Source organism: Halichoerus grypus, chromosome 6, assembly GCF_964656455.1.
Source record: "Halichoerus grypus chromosome 6, mHalGry1.hap1.1, whole genome shotgun sequence".
In the NCBI taxonomy this organism is placed as follows: domain Eukaryota; kingdom Metazoa; phylum Chordata; class Mammalia; order Carnivora; family Phocidae; genus Halichoerus; species Halichoerus grypus.
Genome location: NC_135717.1, coordinates 170397054 through 170419515, shown reverse-complemented (window position 1 = coordinate 170419515; position 22462 = coordinate 170397054). Strand labels below are relative to the sequence as shown.

The 22462-nt window shown below is 52.7% G+C and overlaps 1 protein-coding gene across 1 annotated transcript in view; it reads right to left on the bottom strand.

The window, feature by feature from the left end:
- Positions 1 to 21715, bottom strand: part of FAM83F (family with sequence similarity 83 member F) — a 39415-nt gene extending 17700 nt beyond the window's left edge. The window contains exon 1 of the mRNA XM_036078577.2: positions 21169 to 21715. Coding sequence (XP_035934470.2) covers positions 21169 to 21669 — 501 coding nt within the window. The 5' untranslated portion in view covers positions 21670 to 21715. The remainder of the gene's footprint in view (positions 1 to 21168) is intronic.
- Between the last annotated feature and the right edge of the window lie 747 nt (positions 21716 to 22462).

Here is a 22462-nt window from a genome sequence, read left to right as displayed (position 1 = left end):
GGGGGTCCAGGCTGTGCTCCTTGTACTTCATCCTTGACAAATCCCCACTACCCCACCCTGGGCATTCTTCAACAGCTCTTCAGAAGCCATATCAGGGAGACCTAGGAGGCTGAGGAAAGTTGGTCCTAGTGGCCCAGGGAAACAAGTAGGCTCAAGAAGATGAGATCACTGAGAAGCATGGGATGGACTCATTACCACCACCTGCAAATCTGCTCAAACCCTTTTCGCTGTAGGCCTGGGCGCTTTGATCTCCCTAGATCTGTGCAAAGTTCCATACTCCCTTTGGTGCGGTTTCAGATAGAGCTCCAGTTAGCTCAAACTCCCTTGGCTTCCAAGTGGCCGGGTCATCCCACACTACCCTCAAGTTAAGGTCACTGCCTAGGACTCCTGATTTCCAAAAGCCCGTCCTTGAAGATCTGTCCTGGAAGCTGAGGCTTTCTGCAGCCTGAGGCAGATCTGCCTTTCTGACCTTAACTTCCTCCATTTTCCTATGCAAACCTTCCTCTGCTCTAGTGGCAGGGTTTTCTTGCGGGCCCCAAGCATTGTGCATGTGATGCAGAGGAAAGGGAATGCTTTGGGGTCAACAGATCTGGTTATAATGACTTCCTATGCAAGTGACCTTAGGCAAGTCACTTAACCTTGGTGAGCCTCTGTTTCCTTATCTGCAAGGTGGGGATACCCTTTACCCTGTACTTTTATTTTGCCATCGAGATTAGATAACATCTGCAAAGCATCAAATACAGTGGCTGGTATGTAGTAAGTCCTAAATAAATGGTCATCACTGTACAGTTGAGGGATGCTGTTAGTTGTTGCCACTGAAAGCCTGAACGCTGAAGTCAGACAGACCAGGCCTAGTAGACCAGCTCCACCACTGACTCATCAGTGCCCCAGCTAATAACAGCACCTATCTCAAAGAGATGTTGTGATAAACCATGAGAGCACTTAGCACAGTGCCTGGCACATGGTAAGCTCAACAGTGGTATCCTCCATCCCCACCACCCTCACACATGTGCTCTACCATCACCCTGCCTCTAAAGACCGCCCCCCCCAATTCACACAGTATTATTTATGACTGTTCTTGGCTCCTACATTTCATACTCAATCATCCATACGAGTTAACATTTACTGAGCCCCATAGGCAGAGGGAGGATCTAAAGACAAACTTTAATCCCTAACTTCAATGGGTTAATCCCATTGGAATGATAAACCATTTACACTAAATAAGATAGGAGGCAAAATGAGATAAATGCTTTAAGAGATGTACAAATGACATGTGATGTGAGTTCAAAGTCGGAAGGGGGGTGGGAGGAGGGCCAGCGGGAGGGAGGGAGACTGAATGATTACTTCGGGCCATAGGAGAACTTCTTAAGAAAGGCTTCACCAGGGAAGCTAAGACCTGAAGAATGGGCAGCCTCGGGGACCAGGAGAAATGAACAGGGAGGAAAACTGAGCCGGCAAGTGGGCAGGGCTGCCATGCATGGGTATGCAGGTTGTGCACTGCACATGGGCTCTGGGCTGAGGGGGTGAATGGAAGCTGTGTCTGCCTGAGGAAGGGACAGCTTTTTCTAATCTGCACATAGCATCCACAGGGGCTAGCAGAAGCCTATGAGGCAGGCATTTCAGGCAAAGAACACATCATAAACATAAACTGAGGACAGGGACTAACATGCATTGTGCACATTCCACGTGCCCTGTTCCTGATGCTTTAGGTAAATTTTCTAATTTGATCCTCACAATAAGGAGGACTATTCTCATTTTACAGATGAGGAAGTAAATGCAAAGGGGCTAAATGATGTGTCCAAGGTCATACAGTTAGCATGTAGCGGAACAGGGATTTGAACTCAAGTCTCTCAGACTCTGTAAGGTATTTTAGAAATATCATATCAAAAGCTGATTCTTTAAAAAGACCAAACAAGATAGACAAACTTCTGACAAGGCTGACAAAAACAGGACATGCAGACAAAGTGCTGAGTAAAAACAGAAATAACCACACACATATTTACTTTTTAAGAAATCGTATTATTTAAGAAATAGTAAAAATGGCAAAAAGAATATTAGGACTATTTACACATTGATGAATCTGAAAGTGAGAATGACATGGTTAAGTCGTTAAAAGCAAATTAAACATAATCCAGCATAATCCAGTAAGGTTTATCCTGGAAATAGAAGGATGATTCAACATCAGAAAATCTGTCCTTTTAATTTATAACACTTATGGGGTCAAGGTGGGGAAATCATATATTATCTTAATAGGTTTTTAAAAGTATTTGATAACATGGGGTGCCTGGGTGGCCCAGTGGGTTAAGCATCTGCCTTCAGCTCAGGTCATGATCCTAGAGTCCCAGGATGGAGCCCTGCGTCGGGCTCCCTGCTCAGCGGGAAGCCTGCTTCTCCCTCTCCCACTCCCCCTGCTTATGTTCCCTCTCTTGCTGTCTCTCTATCAAATAAATAAATAAGATCTTTTTTTAAAAAAGTATTTGATAACATGAGATCCCTATTTGTGATTAAAATACTCAAAAAACTAACAATAGAAGGGACCTTCCTTAACTTGATAACGGCTATCTACAAAAAACCCACATGAAACATACTGAACAGAAAAACATTAGATGCATTCCGTTTAAGTCTCAAGAACATCAATAATACTTTTACCACTGCTGTGGTAAAAAAAAGTATTGGAGGTGCTGACCAATGCAATATGAAAAAGAGAGAGAAGGACTAGAAGAAACAAAACTACCCATATTTGGAGATGATTTTTTTTTTTTTTAAGTAGGCTCCATGCCCAGTGTGGAGCCCAACGTGGGGCTTGAACTCATGACCCTGAGATCAAGACCTGAGCTGAGATCAAGTCAGACGCTTAACAACTAAGCCACCCTTGGAGATGATATTTTTATAGAAAACCCAGCAAAATGCAGAGGAACGTTATTAGAATTAACAGGAGAATTTAGCAAGATTGCCAGATACAAGAAAAACTAACAAAGGCCAATAGCATTCTTATACTACAGTAGCAATCAACTAAAAAAGGGGGAAGGGGAGAAAAAATAAGATCAACATTGCAATTTTAAACACATAGGATTTAAGAATACCTTTATGGAGAAATTTAGAAATCTCTATTCAAGGATATTTTAAAATATGTGAATAAATGAAGAGATAAATTATGTTCATGGATAATATGATTCAATATTTGAAAAACTGAATTCTCCCCATATTAATAAAATACAATGCAATTCCAATGAAAGTCAGTAAATTTTTTTGAGGAACTCAAATAATTCTAGGATGCAAGGAAGGATAAAGATCTACAATAGCTAAGTCAATTTTGAAAAAGAAAAGCTGAGGGACGCCTGGGTGGCTCAGATTGTTAAGCATCTGCCTTCGGCTCAGGTCGTGATCTCTGTTCTGGGATCGAACCCCGCATGGGGCTCCCTGCTCAGCAGAGAGTCTGCTTCTCCCTCTCCCTCTGCCTTTCCCCCCTGCTCGTGCTCTGTCTCTATAATGAATAAATAAAATCTTAAAGAAAGAAAAAGAAAAGCTGAAAGGGGTCACTTTTCCTACCAGATAGTGAGATACACTGCCGAACCATAGTAATAAGCATTGTGGTGCTGAGGCAGGAAGGAACTGAAAAACACACTAATGAAACAGAACAGAGACCAGAAACAACTCTGTGCCATAAACATACAGAACTTGAAGTCTGACAGAGGTAGAATCACAACTCGGTGGAGAAAGGATGTTGCTTAGTAGATGTTATTGGGAAATTGGCTTACTATTGAGAGAAAAAGTGTATTCCTGCCTTACACTATATATAAAGGTAGATTTCAGGTAGGCTAAATACCTAAATGTGAAAGATAAAACTAATAAAGGAATTGATAAGATAGGTAAGAGGATTTCTTAAGAGTCTAAAAGCACAAGTCACAAGGCAAGTGAAATTTAAAAAATAATGCATTTGGGGCACCTGGGTGGCTCAGGTCATGATCCTGGAGTCCCGGGATTGAGCCCCACGTTGGGCTCCCTGCTCAGTGGGGAGTCCGCTTCTCCCTCTACCCTCACCCGCTCATGCTCTCTCTCCCTCTCTTTCTCTCTCAAATAAATAAAATCCTTAAAAAAAATAATGCATTTGACAAATTAGGGATTTTCTGTTCAAAGGAGGATGCCATAGATAAAGGCAACTGTTGACAAGGGAAAAGATATCCGCAATGTCTACAACCAAAAGGAATTAATAATATACAAGGGATCCCTGCAAATCACCAAGAAAAAGACAGGGAACTAATTAGAAAAATGGGCAAAGGATATGAATAGGCGATTCTGAGAGGAGATACCTGAATGGCTAATAAGTATAAAAAGAAAAGCAGACCTCATTAGTAATCAGAAAAATTCAAATTAAAGCAAAGAGATAAGAGAGAGAGAGATACCGCCTTACAACTATAAGATTCACTAAAAGTGAGAAAGCTGGCTAATCCCAAATGCTGGAATCCCAAATGCAGGGGAACCGCATGCACTACTGGTGGGAGGGAACACTGGTGCAGCTACTCCCTTCAGCAGTGGGCAGAGCGTGGTGGATTTAAGAATGTGCATAACTGGGGCGCCTGGGTGGCTCAGTCATTAAGCGTCTGCCTTGACGCTTAGGTCATGATCCCAGGGTCCTGGGATCAAGCCCCACATCGGCGGGGAGCCTGCTTCTCCCTCTCCCACTCCCCCTACTTGTGTTCCTGCTCTCACTGTGTCTCTCTGTCAAATAAATAAAATCTTAAAAAAAAAAAAAGAATGTGCGTAACTCAAGTCAGCAATGCCACTCCTGGTCATGCACCCAGGGAACCTCTTGGATCTTTGCAACAGTCTGTAAGGGGGCAGGAACAAAGACATTCACTGCAGCTTTCTTTGGCATAGCAAGGAGCTGGCAACGATTTAGATGTCTGTCTCTAGAAGAATGGGTAAGGAAAATGTGAGGAATGTGCATTGCAGAGTGCTTGGTAGCCAGCAGAAGGAATGTACTGGTTCCAGTGCAGAACCTGGACAGTTCTTTTGAAAATGGAGAGTTTGATATAAAATGTCAGGGAATGAGATCTCTAGCCTAATACCATTTATGTAAATAAAAACGCACGACATAAAATAACACTGCATATGTTTTTCAAGGGTACAGACATGCGCAGGGACATATACTGAACACCTTAGGGTGTCTGCCTGTGGAGGGAGAGAGGAATGGAAGAAAATAAAACAGGAGGCGCCTTCTGTGGATGGATGATGGCAGTGGCCCATGACCCAAGGGTTGCAGTCAGCTCTGCACTTGAGGTCCAAAACAGACAGACAAACCCAAAGCAGGCGGCCGGAGCAGTTCGGGGTAGTGAGTACAATGGGGTTGGGCTGGGTCATGGAGGGTTTTAACTGGACGCCATAGGGCTCCACGGCATCAGAGCACTCCCTCCTCTCCATCTCGCCGGGCTTCTGATACCTTCCCTCCCAAGTGCTGTCTGAGGCCAGAGGCCATTGTTTGCTCATTTCCAAACTCTCTACAGTGTCCAGGTCAGAGTCAACTCTCAGTGTATTGCCGGGGAGTGCTCAACTGGCTTTCAAGGCACTTCTGGATTCACACTCTTGCTTCCCTTTCACAGCTGCAAAACCAAGCAGGGAGCTGGCCACCCTCACCCCTACCCAACCCCACCTGGTGGAGGATGTGATGTGAAAACGGATCGAGAGCCGGAGGGAGAGATGAGTCCCGAGGGCCCCGCTTCCAGGAGGCTTGGTCGGCGGCACTCTGGCGAGAGCCAGCCATCTATGTCACTACCAATTAAACAGTGAAATATCTGTAGTCGGAAGACAAATCAATTGCTCTCTGACTCCTACAATCTCGTTGTGGAGGAGAAGTGATAATTACCCTCAGCTTTGGTCTCTGGAGGGCACTGCTTGACATTCAGCTCCGCAGCTTCAGCCCCAGGAAAACCAGCTCCCCTGCTCCCTCCGCCCGTGGTGTTCAATGTGCCACGTGATCCTCCACCCCAAACCCAACTTCGAGACTCCCGGTGCAAACGGGAAATGGGGTTTGAAAAGAAGGACGTCACAGGCTCAGAACCCAGGGAGACAGATTTTGTCAGCAGAGAAAAGTCACCCCCCTCCCAGCAGTAGGCTCCCAGTGTCCTTTACCTGGTTACCCACTGATGTGCAGCACCCGGAGGGAGAGGTTAATTTGAGGCGGCAGGAGTTTTTAGAAGCTGTGGCCCGCATCATGCTGCAATGCTTCTCATCAGGTGTTTGGTTAGCTTAACATCTCCTCCTCTGATATCCTGCCTCGGCGTAGGGGTGGGGGGGACAGCGGGGCAGGGGAGGGTTAGGAAGCCTCAGAACTCCCCTCTATCTGTCATTTACCTTTAATTACACGGCCAGCTTTTCAGATTCTCTGTCTGGATTCCTTAATTGCCATTAGATAGCAAAATAACCAAAGGACTCCCACCCTCCCCCTGCACTCCAAGGCAGCTCTGCTCAAGACTGCTGGGGACCAGCACCCCGGTGTGTTTGGATGACCCAGACTAGACGTGGGGTGTGGATCTCACCGGCCTGCCCCACAGGCACTTCCAAAATCAACACCCTCTTGGTCACCCTGGCCAGAAGCCCGAGTCTACTGGCCTCCTCCTACTCCCCCACTAACCACATCTGATTGGTCGCTGAGCCCAGCGGGTCCTACCTGCTCCATGCACCTTCTGTGGGTCAATTCCTTCCTACTCCCACTGTATTGCTGCTCTCACTCAGGCCCCCTCATTTCTTACTGAACTCCTGGAATAGCTTCCTAACTAGTCTCTCCTACTAGTCTCTGTGCTCCAACTGATTCTCCACAGCAGTGATCCCCGCAGACAACAGCCTCATGAACCAGGGCCCTCAAGAGAGGTCCAAACTCCTTAGCTTGGCATTTGAAGGGCCTTCTGATTGGCCCCTTTCTGCCTCTCCAGCTTCATCTTGGGCCGTATCACCTCGGTCCCTTGCGTTCAGCCGTGCAGAATGACCTACCATTGCCCTAACACAGGGTTTCTCGACTGTGGCCCTACTGACATCTGGGGGAGAGTACTTCTTTGCTGTGGGGGGCTGTCCTGTGCAGGCTATTTAGCAGCATGGCAGGAGCATCAGTCCGAGTGGTGACAACCAAAAATGTCTGTAGACACGATTGATAAATGTCTCCTGGGGGCAAAACCGCACCCCCCCCCCAATCCCTTTGAGAACCTCTACACACATCAGGTGGTTTTCAGTCCTTTTGGTCCTACTCCTTCCATACCCCGGTGAGATTCCTGTGCAGCTTTCAAGCTCAGCCAAGAATTTCCTGAACTTTTCCCTACCCCTACCCAGCAGTACTCGCGGCTCCCTGCTTCCTGCCCACGTTGTATTCCAGGCAAGTGCGAGGTCCTTGACACTGCATTGTAAGTAACATCTGCTGAACAGCTCTGTCCCTCACTGGGCTGTGGGCTCCTGGACGGCAGGGACCATGTGATTCGTCTCAGTCTCCACCCTCAGGGGACATCTCTACACAAAATCAGTTCCCTGTGTTTGCAGAATGAAGGTCTGCATGTTGTATTTGTGGGGTGCAGTTGTAGCTTTGTGGTTATCTTTTATTTCATTAATGACAAGGCACCGAGGTGGAGAAAAAAAATAATACCAAGCAAGATTCCTGGTTAGATCGTCTTGCTGGAAGGCAAGAGTTAAAGCTCTTCCTCAAGGGTTCACAGAAGGGAAAAGAAGTTGGGGCCTTTTAGGACTGCCACCTGAGTGACAGCTCAAAAGTCTGGTCTCTCTGCCTCTGTCCTACGTACCCAAGATCTTAAAGGAGCCGCCAGGCTCACGTGAGGACAGTACTTAACCAACGTCCATCAGGCCGGGAGGCCGGGCTGCCAGCAGTATGTACGGCAAGCGCCTCGGCGAAGAGCCCGTCCTCCCTGCGATGGGATGCAAGGCATGAAGTGGAGCACAGGCTGCATGTCAGCCCCACGAAGCCCCTCGGCTGTGCCTGCGCGCAGGCCACCCCTCGGCACTTAGCCCCTGCACTGGAGGGCATGCCAGGCGCGTGGAACCCCAGAAGCAGGAGGAAACTTCACAGCTGGAGCCCAGCTCCAGGGTTAATTTACTCTGTTGGGCAGAGGTGGGACTAAAGCCTGAGCTTCTGACCGCAGTCCTGAGCTTCCCCAGAACACCCACCTATCACCCCCCAGGTGATGGCGACAGGGCAGCTCTGGGCACAGATCTACTCTGGCGAGGCCCCCAGTCTGCTCTGGTCACACAAAACCAGGCTGCTCCGGTGGAACAGGACAATACCGCCCTCTCCTTCACGGCTTTCCCCAGCGCCCTGCTGACGTGGAGCGGCGAGCGCCGGGGCGGGTGGGGCTGCCCTTGCTGGCAAAGATCCGTGCCTTTCTCGCTCTGCTCCATGGTGGGGAAAAGCAAGAGGCCACAGGCCAAGCCTGTTCATCGCAGGGCTGCTGGCTGACAGTCACCTCTTTCTGGAGAGGAAGGGACGGAAGCCCACCAGGGTACAGCCCTTCAAGGAAAGCCCACCAGTTCCTGCAACCCGCTGATTACATACGTGAGCCTGGGGCCCAACTTTCACCTCCCAGGGCTGTTGCAAGGCTCAGAGGAGGTCATGCTCATGAAATCCCCTGAAAAAGCTGTACGGTTATAGGGGGTCATTAAAGTGACCCCTTAATGGGTGAATGAGGCTAACTCCCCCCACCGGAAGCCCTAAGGTTCCTCGGCGTAGGGAGGGCGGCAGCTGGCCATCTATCTGGCAGCCCAGGCAGTCCGTTTATCTGGGACCAGAGAGCAGTCCTTCCCTTTCCCATGGAGGGTACTGCTGGGTCAGCCAGCCAGGAGTCTCCCCTTATCTCGCCAGCGAGGGCTCAAGGTCTATAGGGCAGTGGTTGTCAAACTTCAGTGTATAAAGAATCATCTGGGGTGGGTGGGGGGTGGGGGCGTGCCTGCTGAACGTGCAGATCCGCAGAGATTCTGATCCAGCAGGTCCTTAACGAACGCACTTTAGCAACACCCTTCCCCCCAGGTGATCTGAATGCAGGTGGCGGATGGGTCACACTTCGAGTCCTGACTGGTGTTTGCACGAGAATACACTCTCTGGAAGCAGACAGTCTTACTGGTTGTATGGCCTTGAGTGAGTCATTTCATCTCAGGCCCAGTTTCCTCAAAGGGGGAGGCGATGCCTTCAGAGTTGTTCTGGGTTTTAAGCGAGGTAATGCAGGCGGGGCAGGAGCTCAGGGCTTGGCCTCGTGTGAGCCCCGGGTACAGGCTGGTGCTGTCTTCTCAGAGACTGAAAGCAGAACGAGGGGGCCATCACTTTGGAGGAGGGGCGACAGAGAAAGAGAGCCAGGGAGGGGGCGCCAAGCTCCCAGGGAGCCGGCTGCTGGGAGCCGCCCGCAGGCTCAGACATCAAGGTGGAGATGTTTTTCCTTTGTTCAGTACCATGCCCAGCAGGCCCAGCCTGGGGTGGTGATTAAAGCCTAGACAACACTACATTTACGGAAAGGTCAGAACTTGAACTAATTGAGGGGAAGGGCAGCTCAATTAAATGAAGAGTCTGCACGATGCACTGTTCCTCGAGCGATGCCCGGTGTCTCTACGTGCCTGCCGAGCAGCCAGAACGCAGGACGCCCACGGCTTCTGGAGTAGTGGGGACCTCGGCGTGGCCCCAGGAACCCCACCGGCACAGCTGCTAGTGGAGCCCAGCGAGGTGCTGCTGGAGGATGGAGACAGCTCATCTCGGGGGTGGGGGCGCTCGGCGCTCGGGGTACACCGGACTTCCTTCTGTCATCAAGGCTCCCTCTGAATTATCACCGATCCCGCACAGGTAGGGTGTGAACAACTGAATAAGAAAGCTTTCCCTGTCTGCTCCCTGCGAGAGCCAACGGGGGAGGTCTGCACAGCCCCCCGCTCCGGGGAGGACACCCACGGAATACCGCCTGGCCCTGCCCCCACCCCCTTCGCAACGTCCCACCCTGGGCTCCAGATTCATTCTGCTAAAGCCCCAGTCCAAGCGCCTAGTGCAGTGGGGAAAGCAGACTTCGGAGGCAGGGATCCCACGCTGGCGGGAAGACCTCTGAATTCTGCCTGTAAAGTGAAGCTGCCTCGTGGTTCTGTGAGGAAGCACAGAAATGCGGTGGTTCCTCCACAGCACCAGGTATGGGGCTGCCCCCCGACGGCCAGGCTCTGCCCTTTCTCCTCGACGGTGCCTGGCACACAGGAGAGGCTCAGCAGTAGCTGGACGGGAGACCAGCTCAGGCAGTCCCAACTGCTAGGAGTTAGTTGGACAGTTAGGTAGTCAGGGTCAGGGTCCCCAACAAGAAAAGATGCAGTCAGGACAGCTAAGGTCAAACAGCGCTGACATCCTGTTCTGCAGCTTAGACAGGACCCGCCCTCACATTCTGCTTTGCAGCCTTTGCAGAAGTGACTTCTGCAAAACGTCCTATAATAAAACAATTAACCACAAAGCATTTGTCACCATCATGGGCAAGGGGCAGTTAAGACCTAAGCCCCCAGATGTCAGCCAAAAAAAAACACCATCAGCGTGTAGACATGAACCTAATAGGTAGACAGATACGTGACCAAAGCCCTGATTGGAATGACTCAGCACAGCCTGGTTCCTTAAGATAGTTCTGTAAGAGAGCTCATAAAACCCTAAACTTAGAAACTCCAAGGGCAACCCTCTCTGGCCCCCCTCCCTCTCGGGGAGCTTTATACTATCGCTCAATAAACTTTGCCTTGCTGCCCACCACTCTTCGTCTGGTCTACCTCTTCATTCTTCAAAGCGGTGTGACCAAGAGCCACGGGCACTAAAGGCGGAGAAATCCTGCAACACAATCATTCTCCCTCTTGGCAGTTGGACCCAGCAACACAACCCTGAACATGTCATTCCCCTGCTCAAACACTCTGGCCCCAGGCTGCCCACAGAATCGAGCCTTTCACCCAACTGAAGACCCTCTATATGTTTCCAACCCACTCTCCCCCCGACAATAAATTCACACCACATGAAATCACTCAATGTTCTCCAAACACACCAGCAGTCTCCCCACCCCAACACACACACCTTGTGTCCTAAGTCATGCTGCCACCACCCTATCCCCGTGGTGATGGGAATGCCCTTTCTCCAGCGTTATTTCATTCTTCCCAGAGGCTGTCCCAGGATCATTCTTTGTCCCCAGCCCTGAGGGCGGTGTGTGCCCTTCCCAGGATGCTTGTCTGCTCAGGCCTGTGTCTGTCCTGAGCCCTGGGGGGCGGGGACAGAGACCTGTCATTCCCTCCTATCCAGAGCCTGATGCGCAGGAAATGTTCTAAGAAGACCTCCGCAGTAGGGGACTTCCCTCGGGATGCTGAGGAAACCGTTTGGACCAGAGCCCCGGCCCACCAAGAGGGCAGAGCCAAGACCTGTGGAGTCCTGTTCTCCACCTGGAGGCCAAGTTGCCCCCATCCCACCAGCAGGGCATCTGTGCTTTGTCAGCAGAGGCTTCCCAGCTGTCTGTAGCCCTGTTACATTGTTTCAAGCTCACTAATTAGACATCATTAAACACTAGGCTCCCGTGATGCACTAGCAGCCACAGGAGCCCAATTCCGCCCAGCCAGGCTGCTTCCTCTCCCGACCGCTTGGCCTCTGGGCCAGGCTCTGCTCCTGAGCCTGCAGGTCATGTCCCCCTGCTGTGTGGTGCTGGGACTCATTCCCGGTTGATCTGACCCTAGGAGGCTGTCTCCCTCTTGACACCTGTACCCCAAACTAGGTTGATGAAGGGGACAACATAAAGGAGACCCAGGCTGGCTCTCCAGAGAAAGAGAACAGACTGTACCCATGTGAGCAAGGTCAACTAATTCAGCCGTGAAGAACCATATGTGACCCGCTAGGGAGTAAGCAAAGCAATTCTTTTTAAGATCCGAGGCCAGCTTTTCCGTGCCCCACGGCGGGCTTCTGGGATGACTTCCCTGCACTAAGTTGGTGTTAATTAGTGAAAATTATCTAATGCAAGCTCATTTTAACATTAGCTTAAAGCTAAACATAATTAGGAAGATAAATCAGCTGCTAAAAAAAAAAATCCGATGAAGATACACAGATGATTTTTAGGATCAGCTGCTGGTCTGGGTTACTGGCCTGGCGTTCTGAGCACTAGATAATACATGGGCAGAGCAAGGTACGACTCGGAAAGTACCTGCTGAGGTATTTCTGGATTGATCCACCAGGGCAAGACAACTGGGGCTGGCAGTTTACCTGGGAGGTTTTAAGAAGCAGAAAGGACAACTTCGTGGTCACTGCCCAGTGATGCTATCTGGGAGGGCTTCCCCAGAGAGGAGAGTGCAGGGAGGGGTGCGCTTGGGGAAGGTAGCCCGGAGGGCGTTGGGGTGCAAGGAATAAAGTGAATCTGTGCACTCCCTGGCCTCGGCCTTGTACAGCCCTGCCCTCTGCCCGCCCTCCTTCCACACTGGCTGCTTCAGCTGCCCATTCCTGGGAGGCCTCTGCCAGCCCCATACTCCGTGGGAATCAGACTCTGTTCCATCCAGCTCCACTGGTTACCAGCAGTGTGACCTTGTTCCCTCTGAACCTGTTTCCTCATCTGTAAAATGGAAAGTTGCTGGCTTGCTGTGAAAATTTAATGAAATAAATTTTCATTTAGGACCAGCACCTGCATGTCTGGCATTGGAGTGTTGTTCATGAACAGCCATCGACCTCCTCCCCCAAATGCCCTGTGGTTTCTTTTCTTTTTACCCCCATTAAAATGTGGTCAGGGTCCACATTTTATTCCGCTGTATATTTCTCGAACCTGGCACATAATAGGTCCCCAATAACATGCTGAATGAATGAACAAATGTGTGGAAGCTCCAGGCAGTCTGGGAACCCTCAGGGGCAGGGGGGTGGAGTTAAGAACACTCATAGTCTGTCCTCAGAGACCCACCAAAAAGTAAAGAACCCTGGTCCCTGCCACCGCCCCAAGCATTTGCAGAGTCACTGCTAGAAAAGCGAACAAAAAGAATATCCAGAGCCTGCCACATACCCAGGCAGCACTCCGCGAGGCCCCACAGAATGAGGACCACCATACAAGCTATGCTGGGATGAGCTTACAGATTCTTGGAAACTTGGTCCAGAGAGACTAATAATTAGAAAAGCCATAGGCTCTACTCCGGGGCTAAGATTATGGGATCATTAGCAAGTCCACAGACTCCACGGATTTCAGAGAAGCAAAAACAAAACTGGGGAAGGCAGCAGCTGCCCCTAAAGCTGACCGGTCACGCACCTGGGGTGGTGGGGGAGGGATCTAGCAGGGATCGCTAGAGTGACTCAGGGAGGTGGGGCTTGCTCAGGACAGTGCCAGGAGCGCAGGCAGGCAGGCAGGCAGCCAGGACCCACCCTGGCTCAATTGTTCTCTGCCCTGCTCCCCACCTCCCCCGCCCCGTCCAGATTGGAATACTGCCCGAGAACAGGCTCTGCCTTGTGCACTCTGAGAAAAGGGAGGTGGATCTGGTCACCAGCCAAGGGGAGGCAGCATCCTAGGGGCTGACAATATGGAAGGATTAGGGTTGGCGGCTGGGAATCCCATCAAGGTCTCAGCTTGTCCGTGAGGTCACACGCCCCAGGGCGGCCAGAAAATGGCCATTAAGAGGACAACGTTCGGTCCCTGGAAGCTACCTACACCCAGTTTCCAGGTGATACCCACCCCAACGTCTCCAAGTAGAGAGAATCTTCTCACCCATTCGGCACAGATCAGAGCAGCTAACTGCCGGGTCCTCGTCTGTCTCCAAACTGGTCTGTGAGCTTCCCAGAGCCTGGCTGGCAGCAAATACACTCTGTTTCTGTAAGTTTCAGAGGAAGAGGTGGCCCGAGAGGGCAATCCCCAAGGGTAATGGCATTTGTCACAGAGGCACACAAGCCTTGAACTCAAACCTGGGTGGAATCCCAGCTAGCCTCTTCCGAGTTCTATGACCTTGTACTTTCCCCGAGCCTCTGGGAAAATAGCACTTCCCTTGTGAAGTGCTGAGGATTGGATTAATTAAAGGAAATAGGGTAGCACCCATCTTTCAACAATGTTAGCCCCTCTTCATAGAAATCCCTTTTATCTGCATATGTTACTCATCTTTTTCAAAGTGCTATCTCCTAGTCTTGCTTTAGAGCCTCAGAGCAGACTTGTGAAAGTAAGCAAGAAGGCAAGAATTATCCCCACTTACAGATGCAGAGATGGAGGCCTGGCAAGGTCAAATGATTTGCCCAAGGTCACCAAGTGGGCGAGCAGAGAGACAACCTGAGCAAGAATGAGGACACCCAGGCTCCCGGCTCCCAACTGTGTACTTCCGTTGGCAGTGGCCTGGTCTCCTGAGACCGCAGCCCAACGAACCCGGACCTGCCCCCCACAAAACCAAGAGAAAGTCATGAAGAAATCACCCCTTTATTGAGGCCCATCTTTGATGTTTGAATGCCCTGGGAAACAACCATCCTCAGAGTTTCAGGGACCCAAAGTGTCAGATTTCAGAGGAACCAAGCATAGGCCTCCTTCTCCTCCAAAGAGAGAAACACGGTCGGCCCCACTGCACCCCACTGCCCAGCTATGAAAGCTTTAGTTCCCGAGGAATATTTCCAGACTGCCCTCAGGCTCTTTGGGCTGGGCCTTGCAGCCCTTCTGGATGATAGCACCAGGGGAACACCCTCGGGGATGCCCAGTTTAGGAACTGGGGCACCTCTGTGCCTTCCTGTCTTGTCTCTGCCCACAGCAGATCCTAGAGAAGACCTTCGGCTGAGGATTCAGAGGCCACCGCCCTGCAGACGGTGGGGCAGGCAGGCAGCCACTCTAACAGCCACCTCCAAATCAAGGCCGACAGGTAAATGCGGTGGTGGTGGGGGGGCAGCAGGCAGCTGGTCCTCTCTCACTCTAAGGAGGAAAAAGGACATACACCTGCACAGGGCCCCCAGCAATGAGAAGTGACTCCTAACGCCCCTAATTCATCTCCTGGCTGCAGCAGCCCCACTTCCTGGGAGGAAATTCGGCCACGCTTCCCTCCCCTGCTCTGAGAGAGGACAGAGAAGGCAGCGGTTACTTTCCAGAACAATTGACATTTGTGGTATCCTTAGCTTTCCCACGTAGTTTCCTCCTTGTTTTTCAAAACCGTCCAGAAACCTAGGTATCATCGTCCCATTTTGCAGGTCAGGAGCCTCACAGAAGGAAGTGCTTTACCCAAAGGAACACAGCTAGTGAGTGGCCAGATCTGGACAGAAACCATGACCTTTCAATTTAAAGGTCTTTCAAGGCCTGTCCTTGACCTTGACATGAAGCTGGGTCTCCATTGCTCAGAAATTCTGGCTCCTGGGATCAGTGATTGAGTATAAAGGAGAGACGCTCAGAATCCAACAGCCAAAGAGCTCGGGACTCGGCAGGGGCGCCGCCAGGACAGGCTGGGGCGAGATCCCGGAAGGGCTGGCAAGCGCTCAGTCCCTGGAGCTGCAGCTGCACCATTACCCACCAGCCTCAATGGGACAGGGACTCTGGAACTGCCCTGGGACTCTGAATCAAAGTCCGTGCGGGACAGTTACTGGTGCAGGGAAGAAGGGTTTGGTGGATCAGACTTTTTTTTGTTTTTGTATCTGCCGCATGTCAATATCTCAATGCTCAGCATGGGGCTCAGCACAGAGACCGTGCTCAGTACTATCTGCTGGGTGTCCTTGAATGAGGGGAGCGCTGACTGACGCTAATAGGGGAAGACAGTGGACTCTATTCAGTGGCAAACACTGCCACCTGCAAGGTGAGTCTCCTGGCATCGTGAGCCAGAGACTCCAAGACTTTGCCAAACCCCCTGGGCCCATGTTTCCAGCTGTTCACCCCCATCAACTGCCCAGACCTCTAACCAAGCTGCTAACCTGGCAAACCATGCCTCCTGCTCTGGTGCTTTTCCCCAAATCCTTCTGCCCCCCCCCCCCCCCCCCCCCGTTTACAGCTTTCTTTTCTCTGCTGCCGGACAGTTTGTTACAATGGGGATTAAAGGGGTCCCCTGGGTAATGTGCAGTTCAATGGGGGACTTCTCCAGACACTTGCGTCTCTAGAGGGATGGAGAGAGGCGGATGGCCAATGGGAGACAGTTTCCAACCATTTATGCAAATCACTGACCGCCTGTGACCGCGGGGGGGTCCTGCAAAGGAGACTCAGAGGAGTAAGGTGGGGTCTCACTCTTCCAAAACTACCAGTCCCTGAGGATAAAAGTCCCTGCCTCTCCCAAAGCGAGCTGTGTGCCAGGCACACAGGTGAACGAACAAGGAGCCACGTCTGACAGTAAAAAGGTCACTTTTGTTTGTTTTAGAGAGCATGCGTGGTGGGGCGGGGGGGGGGGGGAGCTGCAGGGAGGGGCAGAGGGAGGGAGAGAATCTTAAGCAGGCTCCACGCCCAGTGCGAAGCCCCACATGGGGCTCGATCTCATGAGCGTGAGATCATGACCTGAGCTGAAATCAAGAGTCAGACGCTTAACTGACTGAGCTGCCCAGGTTGCCCCCAAAATGGTCACTTTTGAATTGAAAACTTGATAAAGTAACAAGGAAGAGGCAGCGCCTGGCCCGGGCCCTGAAAGAAAGGAGACAAAGCCACAGGCAGGGGAGGGGTAGGGCCAGGCCTGCTACCCACGCCGCTCTGTCCCCCATCAACCAGGCAGGTCTCCACTGCAACAGGAATGAAGAGCTCCTGGTTCATCAAAGCTGCCTAGTCCACCAGTCTCTCTCTTGGGTTGTGTTTGTAATCTTCGTGGGGTCATTGGTGATTCTGACCAGGAACCTGGGGAGGCTGTATAATCTTGTCCTTGGTCTAAAGACAAACCATTTCACCCCTTCGGACCTCAGAGGACTCTGCAGAAATGAAGATAATGCTCTGCCTCACATGGTGATTGAGGCTCAAAGGACACGGGGCAGCCTGCGGTAGGCAGCGCGGTGCATTGGGTGTGGGGCCCAGGAGAGCAGGGCCAAGGGTCAGGCTTTGAGGTAGGGAGCCAGTAAGTTTTCTTTTTTTTTTTTTTTTAATTTATTTGAGAGAGAGAGAGAGAGAGAGAGAGAAACAGCATGACAGAGGAGAGGGTCAGAGGGAGAAGCAGGCTCCCCACTGAGCCGGGAGCCCGATGTGGGACTTGATCCCAGGACTCCGGGACCATGACCTGAGCCGAAGGCAGTCGCTTAACCAACTGAGCCACCCAGGCGCCCGGGGAGCCAGTAAGTTTTCTATTCTATAGGCAACCTCTCTAAACCCACGCAGGAGCCTCAAAAGCAGAAGCACAAGGGAGCCTGGGTGCAAAGATGGGTGGAGGCTTTGCCCTCCTGCTGCGCTCGGACACGCTCATAGCCAGATCCTCAGTGTCAAAGGGCCTTCCCTAACCCGGGTCGGCGTCAATGTCCCTGCAGCCACGCCCTCTGGCAGGCCTTCGCACACTGTATTCTAACAATGGTTTAGAAGACTATTAGGCTACTTAAGAGCAGGGGTGTGTTTTATATGTCTGTTCTCTACTAAAGTGCTTAGCACACAGTAACCTCGAACTATCTGTCCAGTGACCAGATGAACATTCTCCTTCCAAACGACCAGCCCATCCAAACTGCAGCTGATGGGTCCTCTCCTTCTGCTCTGTGCGTGAGAACCCAAAGCTTCCCAGTCTACATGTGATCTCACTTGAAGTCGACCCCCCCCCCGCCCCCCGCCGGGCCCTCTGCGGTTACAATGATCTCAGCAGCCCAGGCAGCAGCCCCTTCCCCGGGTCATCTCTGTCAGCGTGAGACAGGCCAGGGACTCACTGCTCGGTCCCCGAAGACACCTTTTCTGCCTGCAGGTGAAGCAACGTCTGTCATTCAGTGACACTGAAATAGGGGGAAAGGCAGCAGGAAAAAACCGCGCCCCACAAGTAAACACGGCCAGTCAGCGAGCACGGCCGCAAGGGCCTTCGGCCGTCTGCAGAGGCCCAGCCGAGGACCTGACTGCCCGCCTCCAGGGCCTTCCTCCCAGGCCACCAGCTCCCACCTCCACACCCGCTGCTGGCCGGTTTCCTCACTGCCCTCTGCCTCCCCCCACCCCCAATCCGATTTTCAAAGTGTCCCCCGAGTTAGGCTCCTCGCTCTGGATCCCTGAGGTTCGAAGCCCCCCCTGGTCTGTGGCAGTGGGTAAGCCCTGGTCACTCCCCTGAGCCTTAGTGTCCTGTTTGTCACTCAGGAATAAAAATGACAGCACCTCATGAGGTTCTACTGAAGATGAAATGAGAAAAAATCTGAAACTCTCTGGGACACCGCTGTGTGTGCGTGTGTCCTGGTGCCTCCCCACGGCAGTCCCCCTCATGGCAGCACAGAAACCACCTCATGGCAGCCCGACTCCCCCCTGCAGACAAAGCAAACTCCCTCCCTCGGGGTGAAAAGGAAGGGGAAGAACCTAGAGTAACAGCGGGAAGGCTGCTTGCCGGTTGGACAAGCTGGGGTCAGGCGGGGACAGGCAGCACTCAGAGGCTGTAGCCTTTACCACAGAAGCCAGGGATCTGGGTCTTTCCATAACCAACCACATGACCTTTGGGCAAGTCCCTTTCCTCCTCTGTCCCTCAGTTTCCTCACCTGTGAAACAGGTCAACCTCTCTGCCCTACCTACTTCAGGGGGGTCTCTGAGAAGAAGGTGCTGTAGAGCCTAGAGCGACAGTGAGTAAGGGTGGGGCCCAGCAGGCCTGGGAGTCGAGTGGGGCAGTGACAGGGTCAGAGGCTGCCTCTGCTCACCTGCTTCTGACTCAGTTTTGGGATGCTCGCACCAAGCCCCACACAGTACTCCCCCTAGGAGAGCTCTTTCCTCCTGCCAAAGCTGCTTGCTGTTTTTTTTGTTTTGTAAAAGATTTTATTTATTTATTTTGAGAGAGAGAGAGAGAGAGCCGGTGCATGTGCAAGTGGAGCGGCGGAGGGGGGTGGGGGGGGAGGGAGACAGAGGGAGAGGGAGAAGCAGACTCCCTGCTGAGTGCGGAGCCAGATGACTCTGGGGCTCCATCCCAGGACCCTGAGATCATGACCTGAGCCGAAGTCAGACGCTTAACCAACTGAGCCACCCAGGCACCCCCAAAGCTGCTTGCTGTTTTGACGGAAAAATCTTTTGCTCCTGCTCCCAAGTTTCTTAATGGAGAAACTGCCCATTCCAGTTTCCTTCTCTTTCCCCTTTCAACCGTGCAATTCACCTCCCTCAGGAAGCCCTCCCAGATTAGGCTCAAAAAAATGCTTTTCCTTCCAGCACATGCCCTGGTATCTGAGTTAACTGAGGGCAAAAACCACAGCTTACATCCTTCTATGGCCGGAGCCTGGCACACAGTGGGCACTCAGGAAGTAATGACTAGTTAAATACGTACACACTGGACTCGTTCACAATTGTTAAAGTTTCTGTTGTTAAATATTTAAAGAGCTAAGAGCATTGCATGACACTGGAGACTCCTGACATCCCACGGGGGACTAGCAGCCCCAATGGGCAGGGGTCCTGTCGCTCCCTTTTTGTAACAGGGGCACACAACCCGTACCCCAGCTTGTGACCAGGCTAGCCCATTCGAGGCCCTTGGTTTAGCCCTGCCGTACTACCACCAGACAGCAGGGCGGGATGGCACAGCGATCAAGAGCAAGGACTCTGGCTTTCGAATCCTGGAGCAGCCACTTACTTGCTCTGTGACCTTTGGCAAGTACCTGTTCTGAAACAAAAAAGGCAAATACCCATCTCGCCGAGTTGTCGTGAAAAGCAAAAGAGAAGATGAAAGTAAATTATTAGCACATATGAAATGCTAATAAATCAAGGCTTTTAGTATTGCATCATGAGACCTGACCCCTTACCCCAGCTGCACAGTATCGTATCCTTGTCTTTTCTCCATCTCTTCTCAAACTTGCCCCTCTCTTTTGCAGAATGCAGTATACAAAGAAAGCTCAGGCAAACAAGGAGGAATTTCTTAGAGAGGGAGGGTGGAAGCATGGACAGTGAAAAGTTAATGCTTCCTCCTGGCAGCCAATCTAGCCAACAACCTGCATCACCCCTCCCAGGAAGAGGAGCGTCACCACTGGTCTTTCTGGGTTGGTCTTCCCTCCCAGGCCACTTCAGCCTCCAGGGGTAACAGGACTCAACCACATCCACTGAGCTGAATTAGAAGGGTGAGCCCAAGCCACTCCTGTTGTATATTCTGCACCAGGCACTAAAGGCTGCTGGTGCTTAACAAATCTCTGTGTGGGGGAACAAGGCTTAGCAAATAAAAATACAGAATCCTCCATTAAATTTGAACTTCAGCAAACAACAAAGAACATCTTAGTATCAGTATGCCCCATGCAATGTTTGAGGCATACTAATACTAAAAATTATTTGTTGTTTATCTGAAATTCGAATTTAACAGGATGTCCTGTTTTACCTGGAAACCCTACCCAAGGTGCCCTTAGGCAAGGGCACGGAGTAAAGATTAAATTCTTCCCCCTGCCCCACAACCTACTGGTCCACCAGTATTCTAACTAGCCACTCTGGAAACATCTCCTCCTTTCAACCCCCAAGCAGAGAGACACAGTAAGTGAGAGCTTGCCTGACCCCCAACCCCAGTTGTTGAGTCCAGTGATGCGCCTCGTCAAAGTGGCCAGCCCAGAGCCAGGCACATAGTAGGTGCTCAAAATACATTTCTTCATTTAATCCAGGCTGCTTGACCTCTAGTACTGGCCCCCAAGGGGGTGTGAATGCTAGTCCTGTCTTGTCCCTGGGGAGCCTCCTAAGAACAGCATGGCTGGGGTAGGGATGGGGAAGTCCCACCACCCAGTTCCTGGGGTTGATTGAAGACCAAATGAGAAAATGGCCTGGGGTAGGTTTTGTAAATCCCTGGGCAGCACATGGGTTATTATCAAGACCTCCGAGGCCCATTGTACCACAAAGCCCCACAGCCCCCACTCTTCCCTACAGAGAGGAACCTGACAGGGAAAAGGCAGCACAGAGCGGAGGAAAGCCAGCCCCTCTGGACACTGTAATAATGACAACTGTCCAGCACCTCGTGATTTGCCAAACACGTCCCCATCCATCCTCTTTAGAGGCCTCACCAGCCCCTCGGCTTAAGGGAGGGTTCTGGGCCCACTTTCCAGAGTGGTCAGGAAGTCCTGCCCCAGGCCCTGCTTCTGAGGTGGGGCCTGTCCAAGGGGCTGCCCGGGAGTGGGGTGTCCCACCGGTGTGGGGCGGGGCCTACCTTCTGGGCCTCTTGGATCATCTGCCTGACCACCTGCTTGAGGTGGGGCGCCTTCTCCTCCTTGGGCGGGTGGGTGAAGAGGGTGATGCGGCTCACGCCGCGGTAGACGCCCGTGTCGGTCCAGCCCAGGTCCAGCGGGGGCACCTCGGTGTCGGAGCGGTCGGGCCAGTAGGCCAGGGACTCGCAGGGCTCGGCCGGGGCCTGCGCCGGGGCTTTCGCCTTGGCCTTGCTCTTGCCCCGGGCTGCGGCGTTGGCGGCGGCGGCGGCGGCGGCGTCCTCGTAGGGGCTCCAGGCGGCGCGGAGGGCCTGTTGCTCCCGGCTGGAGAGGAAGTCCCGCAGCTGCTCCTGCTTGACCAGCTCGCGGTAGGCCCGCTCGCCGCCGCCCAGCAGCGCCTCCAGCGCGGCCCGCCTCCGCTCGCAGTAGTAGAAGGCGGCCTGCGCCTCGGTCACCCTCTCGTTCACGTGCGCCTCGTCCAGGCAGCTCAGCTGGGACTCGGCCATGGCGCTGCGGCCGCCCGTCCCGGCCCCGGCCTCGGCCGCGGCCCCGGTCGCCCCGCCGCACCTGGAGCCGAGGGGCGGGGCGCCTCACCGGGCCGCGAGGTCGGCCAATCGGCGCGGGCCGGGGCGCGGGCGCGGCCGTCGGGCGGGGAGGGGCGGGCCGCGCCCTCCGCCTCGGGGGGCGGGGGGCGGGGGGGGCGCGGGCCTGGAGCCGAGCCGGCGGCCTGGGGGTGGGGGGCTAGTTCGCGGCGGGGGGACGCGGCGGGGCCTAGGCCTGCGGGCCCGGGAGCTCCAGGGTGGGCAGGAACTTGCCGGGGTGGGGGGGTCCTGGTTAGACGCACGTGAGGCCTCTGGCCCGCTTCTGCCTCCGGGCCCCGACCCTCCGGTGGCGATCTAACCCTTCCTGCGGCCTGGCGGGGCGGGACACGGAGCAGGCGCGCGTTCATCTTCCCCGCGGTTATGGCCGCGAGCACGTGCTTCGGTCGGGGTGCCTCGGGGGTAGTGGATCTCACCACTCGCCGCGTGGAGGGTCTTGGGGGCCCCTGCTGCCAGATGGGATTGTGACGGCTGCGGGGAGGTGGTTGTGTGCAAAAGCGAAATGCTAATAAAACCCTCAGCTGGCGGCCCACATGTCCCAGTTCTGGGATCAGAGGGCTCCAGAAGCTGTCAATACAGCACCTTCACCACGATGAAAATTTCTTTAAAAAAAAGAAAAAAATCCAGATACAGCAAGGATGTAAGCTGCCGTGGTGGAATTCCCCCCCCATTTTAATTTGAACTGACGTGTGTGTGTGTG